This window comes from Aquarana catesbeiana, linkage group LG11, assembly GCF_042186555.1.
Source record: "Aquarana catesbeiana isolate 2022-GZ linkage group LG11, ASM4218655v1, whole genome shotgun sequence".
NCBI lineage: Eukaryota > Metazoa > Chordata > Amphibia > Anura > Ranidae > Aquarana > Aquarana catesbeiana.
In genome coordinates, this window is record NC_133334.1 from 69,574,089 (window position 1) to 69,581,470 (window position 7,382).

The 7,382-nt window shown below is 66.3% G+C and overlaps 1 protein-coding gene across 1 annotated transcript in view; it reads left to right on the forward strand.

Annotated features, from left to right (window-relative positions):
• The first annotated feature begins 620 nt into the window (after window positions 1–620).
• Window positions 621–7,382, forward strand: part of LIN7C (lin-7 homolog C, crumbs cell polarity complex component) — a 34,926-nt gene continuing 28,164 nt past the window's right edge. Inside the window, exon 1 of the mRNA XM_073604538.1 lies at window positions 621–717. Coding sequence (XP_073460639.1) covers window positions 681–717 — 37 coding nt within the window. The 5' untranslated portion in view covers window positions 621–680. The remainder of the gene's footprint in view (window positions 718–7,382) is intronic.

The window sequence follows — 7,382 nt, forward strand, 5'->3', positions numbered from 1 at the left end:
AGGAGATAGGGAATCACAGATCAGTGTCTGGAAGGGATCTGAGAGATGCACACAAAGTGCCAAGGGGCCGCCTGCGGAGCCAGCAGGTTTCTGGAGGCTCTTCCTATGACCCACCACCAGGGGTCAGGAAAGGCTTCTCTCAGGGCTCGCTTACACAAGTGCTGCCCTCTGAAGTGTGATCTGTGATGGCCCTTCATAGACAGGTGATGAGGATGTGTCATGTCGCCTCCTTACTGCCTGTTTTAAGCCCTTAAACTGGCACTGCCATGCTTTTTGCCACGCTGTGATGCCATCCGCGCCATCTGATTTCCCCCCTGAGCTCTGCAGACTTATTATCATGTCCCAGTGTTGGCACCTTCCTCACATTGCTTTAACAGGAAGTGAGGCAAAATCTCCCCAATGGAGTCACAGAGCACAAGAAACATTTGACAGAAGTCTGTCCACAATATAATCATTGTGTATGGAACAGAAGCCAGCTCTGACATTACAGTGATGTATGGTCTGCAGAACTACAAGTCCCAGCACAACCAATGTCAGCCGCATTACAAAGGCTGAAGTCTCCACAATGTCCGGACTTGTCCCCCTCCATCCCTCCTTGTCTCCACAGCAACCGCAGTACACCGAGCTCCGCACAGCGCGTCACTTCCGCTTTCTCACTTCCGGCTCGGCCTGGAGACAAGATGGCGGCGTCCGGAGAACCTGTACGGCTGGAGAGAGGTGAGCTGTCATTGGCCGTCCTCACCCCGGTCTGAGATGTGTGCGATATTCTCCCATGTACTGCAATGTGCGGGACACACAGACACCGAGCCCGGGGAGAGGGACGACAGGAGGCATTGTACAGGGTGACAGTCCAGGGCGGGAGGGATGACAGGAGTGACAGTCCGGGAGAGGAGGGGGAGACGTGAGGGGGAGGACGGGGGTGACAGTCTGGGGAAGGAGCAGGACGGGGGAGGAGGGGAAAAGGAGTGATAAGAATGTAGGGAGACTGGAGGGACACTACAAGGAAAACAGCAGAGGAGAGAGACAGGGACCCCAGCCCGAAAGGGGGAGGAGGAGGAGGACAGGGAGCCCAGAGGGGAGGGAGGAGCACAGGGACCCCAGCCCAGAGAGGGGGGGAGGAGGAGGACAGGGACCCCAGCCCAGGGGGGGGGGGGGGGGACAGGGACCCCAGCCCAGAGGGGGGGGACAGGGACCCCAGCCTAGAGGGGGGGGGGACAGGGACCCCAGCCCGAAAGGGGGGGGAGGAGGACAGGGACCCCAGCCCGAAAGGGGGGTGAGAGGAGGAGGAGGACAGGGACCCCAGCCCGAAAGGGGGGGGGGAGGAGGAGGAGGAGGACAGGGACCCCAGCCCGAAAGGGGGAGGAGGAGGACAGGGACCCCAGCCCGAAAGGGGGAGGAGGAGGACGACAGGGACCCCAGCCCGAAAGGGGGGGGAGAAGGAGGGCAGGGACCCCAGCCCGGAGGGGGGGGAGGAGAAGGAGGGCAGGGACCCCAGCCCGGAGGGGGGGGAGGAGAAGGAGGGCAGGGACCCCAGCCCGGAGGGGCGGGGGGGAGGAGAAGGAGGGCAGGGACCCCAGCCCGGAGGGGAGGGGGGAGGAGGAGGACAGGGAGCCCAGAGGGGAGGGAGGAGGACAGGGACCCCAGCCCAGAGAGGGGGGGGGGGGGAGGAGGAGGACAGGGACCCCAGCCTAGAGGGGGGGGAGGACAGGGACCCCAGCCCGAAAGGGGGAGGAGGAGGACAGGGACCCCAGCCCGGAGGAGGGAGAAGGAGGGCAGGGACCCCAGCCCGGAGGGGAGGGGGGGGGAGGAGGACAGGGAGCCCAGAGGGGAGGGAGGAGGACAGGGACCCCAGCCCAGAGAGGGGGGGAGGAGGAGGACAGGGACCCCAGCCCAGGGGGGGGACAGGGACCCCAGCCCAGAGGGGGGGGGGGGGGGACAGGGACCCCAGCCCAGAGGGGGGGGGGACAGGGACCGGGACCCCAGCCCGAAAGGGGGGGGAGGAGGACAGGGACCCCAGCCCGAAAGGGGGGTGAGAGGAGGAGGAGGACAGGGACCCCAGCCCAGAGAGGGGGGGAGGACAGGGACCCCAGCCCGAAAGGGGGGGGGGGGAGGAGGAGGAGGAGGACAGGGACCCCAGCCCGAAAGGGGGAGGAGGAGGACAGGGACCCCAGCCCGAAAGGGGGAGGAGGAGGACGACAGGGACCCCAGCCCGAAAGGGGGGGGAGAAGGAGGGCAGGGACCCCAGCCCGGAGCGGGGGGGGAGAAGGAGGGCAGGGACCCCAGCCCGGAGGGGCGGGGGGGAGGAGAAGGAGGGCAGGGACCCCAGCCCGGAGGGGCGGGGGGGAGGAGAAGGAGGGCAGGGACCCCAGCCCGGAGGGGAGGGGGGAGGAGGAGGACAGGGAGCCCAGAGGGGAGGGAGGAGGACAGGGACCCCAGCCCAGAGAGGGGGGGGGGAGGAGGAGGACAGGGACCCCAGCCTAGAGGGGGGGGAGGACAGGGACCCCAGCCCGAAAGGGGGAGGAGGAGGACAGGGACCCCAGCCCGGAGGAGGGAGAAGGAGGGCAGGGACCCCAGCCCGGAGGGGAGGGGGGAGGAGGAGGACAGGGAGCCCAGAGGGGAGGGAGGAGGACAGGGACCCCAGCCCAGAGAGGGGGGGAGGAGGAGGACAGGGACCCCAGCCCAGAGAGGGGGGGGGGGACAGGGACCCCAGCCGAGAGGGGGGGGGGGGACAGGGACCCCAGCCCAGAGGGGGGGGGGGGGACAGGGACCCCAGCCCAGAGGGGGGGGGGACAGGGACCCCAGCCCAGAGGGGGGGGGGACAGGGACCGGGACCCCAGCCCGAAAGAGGGGGGAGGAGGACAGGGACCCCAGCCCGAAAGGGGGGGAGGACAGGGACCCCAGCCCGAAAGGGGGGGGGGGGGGAGAGGAGGAGGAGGAGGACAGGGACCCCATCCCGAAAGGGGGAGGAGGAGGACAGGGACCCCAGCCCGAAAGGGGGAGGAGGAGGACGACGACAGGGACCCCAGCCCGAAAGGGGGGGGGAGAAGGAGGGCAGGGACCCCAGCCCGGAGCGGGGGGGGAGCAGAAGGAGGGCAGGGACCCCAGCCCGGAGGGGGGGGAGGAGAAGGAGGGCAGGGACCCCAGCCCGGAGGGGGGGGAGGAGAAGGAGGGCAGGGACCCCAGCCCGGAGGGGCGGGGGGGAGGAGAAGGAGGGCAGGGACCCCAGCCCGGAGGGGCGGGGGGGAGGAGAAGGAGGGCAGGGACCCCAGCCCGGAGGGGCGGGGGGGAGGAGAAGGAGGGCAGGGACCCTAGCCCGGAGGGGGGGGGAGGAGAAGGAGGGCAGGGACCCTAGCCCGGAGGGGGGGGGGGAGGAGAAGGAGGGCAGGGACCCCAGCCCGGAGGGGGGGGGGGAGGAGAAGGAGGGCAGGGACCCCAGCCCGGAGGGGGGGGGGGAGGAGAAGGAGGGCAGGGACCCCAGCCCGGAGGGGGGGGGGAGGAGAAGGAGGGCAGGGACCCCAGCCCGGAGGGGGGGGGGGAGAAGGAGGGCAGGGACCCCAGCCCGGAGGGGGGGGGGGGAGAAGGAGGGCAGGGACCCCAGCCCGGAGGGGGGGGGGGGAGGAGAAGGAGGGCAGGGACCCCAGCCCGGAGGGGGAGGGGGGGAGGAGAAGGAGGGCAGGGACCCCAGCCCGGAGGGGGGGGGGGAGGAGAAGGAGGGCAGGGACCCCAGCCCGGAGGGGGGGGGAGGAGAAGGAGGGCAGGGACCCCAGCCCGGAGGGGGGGGGAGGAGAAGGAGGGCAGGGACCCCAGCCCGGAGGGGGGGGGAGAAGGAGGGCAGGGACCCCAGCCCGGAGGGGGGGGGGAGGAGAAGGAGGGCAGGGACCCCAGCCCGGAGGGGGGGGGGGGAGGAGAAGGAGGGCAGGGACCCCAGCCCGGAGGGGGGGGGGGGAGAAGGAGGGCAGGGACCCCAGCCCGGAGGGGGGGGGGGGAGAAGGAGGGCAGGGACCCCAGCCCGGAGGGGGGGGGGGGGAGAAGGAGGGCAGGGACCCCAGCCCGGAGGGGGGGGGGAGGAGAAGGAGGGCAGGGACCCCAGCCCGGAGGGGGGGGGGGGAGGAGAAGGAGGGCAGGGACCCCAGCCCGGAGTGGGGGGGGAGGAGAAGGAGGGCAGGGACCCCAGCCCGGAGTGGGGGGGGAGGAGAAGGAGGGCAGGGACCCCAGCCGGAGTGGGGGGGGAGGAGAAGGAGGGCAGGGACCCCAGCCCGGAGGAGGGGGGGGGAGGAGAAGGAGGGCAGGGACCCCAGCCCGGAGGGGGGGGGGGGAGGAGAAGGAGGGCAGGGACCCCAGCCCGGAGGGGGGGGGGAGGAGAAGGAGGGCAGGGACCCCAGCCCGGAGGGGGGGGGGGGGAGGAGAAGGAGGGCAGGGACCCCAGCCCAGAGGGGGGGGGGGAGAGAGAGGGCAGGGACCCCAGCCCAGAGGGGGGGGGGGGAGAGAGGAGGGCAGGGACCCCAGCCCGGAGGGGGGAGGAGAAGGAAGGCAGGGACCCCAGCCCGGAGGGGGGGGGGGGGGAGAAGGAGGGCAGGGACCCCAGCCCGGAGGGGGGGGGGAGAAGGAGGGCAGGGACCCCAGCCCGGAGGGGAGGGGGGAGGAGGAGGACAGGGACCCCTGCCCGGAGGGGAGGGGGGAGGACAGGGACCCCAGCCCAGAGAGGGAGGGGAGGGGGGAGGACAGGGACCCCAGCCCAGAGAGGGGGGGGAGGAGGAGGACAGGGACCCCAGCCCAGAGAGGGGGGGGAGGAGGAGGACAGGGACCCCAGCCCAGAGGGGGGCGGGGGATAGGGACCCCAGCCTAGAGGGGGGGGGAGGACAGGGACCCCAGCCCGAAAGGGGGGGAGGAGGACAGGGACCCCAGCCCGAAAGGGGGGGAGGAGGACAGGGACCCCAGCCCGAAAGGGGGGGAGGAGGATAGGGACCCCAGCCCCAAAGGGGGGGAGGAGGAGGACAGGGACCCCAGCCCGAAAGGGGGGGAGGAGGACAGGGACCCCAGCCCGAAAGGGGGGGAGGAGGAGGGCAGGGACCCCAGCCCAGGGGGGGGGGGGGGGGGGGGGGACAGGGACCCCAGCCCGGAGGGGGGGGGAGGACAGGGACCCCAGCCCGGAGGGGGGGGGGGAGGACAGGGACCCCAGCCCGGAGGGGGGGGGGAGGACAGGGACCCCAGCCCGGAGGGGGGGGAGGACAGGGACCCCAGCCCGGAGGGGGGGGAGGACAGGGACCCCAGCCCGGAGGGGGGGGGAGGGACAGGGACCCCAGCCCAGAGGGGGGGGGGGGACAGGGACCCCAGCCCGGAGGGGGGGGGGGGAGAAGGAGGGGGGGGAGGACAGGGACCCCAGCCCGGAGGGGGGGGAGGACAGGGACCCCAGCCCGGAGGGGGGGGAGGACAGGGACCCCAGCCCGGAGGGGGAGGGGGGGAGGACAGGGACCCTAGCCCGGGGGGGAGGTGGACAGGGACACCAGCCTGGGGGGGGGTGGGGGTTGGCAATGAGAGGAGGACAAGGACCCCAGCCCAGAGAGGGGGGGGGGGAGGTGGACAGGGACACCAGCCCAGAGGGGGGGGGGCAGTGAGAGGAGGACAGGGACCCCAGCCCAGAGAGGAGGGGGGAGAGGTGGACAGGGACCCTAGCCCGAGGGGGGGGGCAGTGAGAGGAGGACAGGGACCCCAGCCCAGAGAGGAGGGGGGAGAGGTGGACAGGGACCCTAGCCCGAGGGGGGGGGGGAGGCAGTGAGAGGAGGAGGACAGGGACAGGGAGTGTTCTGTACTGTTCTGTATGCCGACAATCAAACTCCTTGGTACCCAGCACCTAACAAGTAAATATAGAATCTATTTATCGGTTACATTTCGGTCTGTAGAATTATATGTGTCATTCTCTTGTTCCACTTATTCGCATATTTGTGAACCTGGCCTTAGTCTTCCTTCAAAGTCCCACAAAGATCTGTTGCTTCTGTCATAGAAGTCCACCTAATGCAGGTACCAGTGATGGGGTGACAACAATGCTGCACTGCTCCTGAATTCAGAGCGGAGTTGCCATTCTCATGTACGCATGTAAATAAGTTGCAAGATCACAGACCCTCTACACCTACCAACAAACAAACTTAGATGGAGTCCCTACTGTTATAAAGGGGCAGTTCAATCACATGTCACTACCAGAGTTAGTGGGTGAGTACCGACATGGAAACATTTTTCCATCTAGGCCTGGCAAGATCAGTAAAATACATACAGGCAGTCCCCAAGTTACGAACACCCGAGTTACGAAAAGACACCTACTTACGAACGGCCTCAAATGCCGGCCACTTGTGCTCCATGCTGGTCCTGGATACCTCCGGACACATCCCATACTGCAGTACTACATGGCCAGAAGAGCCCCAGATAACATAACAAGCGCCCGGAACATCCCACATCCGTGCACAGGCGGACATTACACTTACAAATGCAGTGTTGCGACTTACGAACAACTTTGACTTACGAACAAACTTACAGTCCCTATTGTGTTCATAACTTGGGGACTTTTCTGTACAGGACTCTTAAACCAATCCACCTCCCTTCTCACTACAGCAGTCATATATACACTTGTCATACACCCCTCTACAGGAAAGTCACATGACCCAGACTGCTGCTTATCTTTTTTTTTTTTTTTTTTGTAGACCTTCCCTTTTTTTTGTTGAGGTCCCTTCTACATGTAGCAGAAAGTGCCATCCTCATCTGACACCCCCGCCATGTATGTGGGCTCACCTATGCCTCCTGGGTGTTCAGGGCCTCCATGTCAGGAGTTGGGGAATCAGTCAACATCTGTCCTCTGACCTCCCTGGGTAGTGGAAACCTGGAAGGGCTCAGTTCTGAGCCCTTCTAGGTTCCAAGCTGTCACACCCTTGCCTTGCCTGGTGTAGAAGCTGATCAATTCGAACAAAGTGCAGCGGTGACATTAAGGGGTCTGACCCCAACGTCTCCTTAAACGGAAATAACCCATTGATTTAACAGTTTCAAAAAACAGCTATGTGTCAGGAATGTAACTGTCTCATTGGTTGTGCTCTCAACTAAACTGTCAAACCATCCAATGGCTGAACAGATGCCAAGATGGCAGCTTCCTTGACTGAAAACGTTCCGCTTTAAAGAGAACCTGGGACCTGCACTGTTCTTCCACATAGGGTGCTTAATCAACCCCTTGTAGTAGCATTAAGCTTTAAAAAATAAAAAATAAAATAGCATTTAATAAAATAATATAAAAAATCCATATAACCCCCGCATACATGCACAAACACTTAAAGCGGAAGTAAACCAATCATTTTAACAGTTTAAAAAAAATTACATCTCCATGTGCTGGGAATGTTAACTGT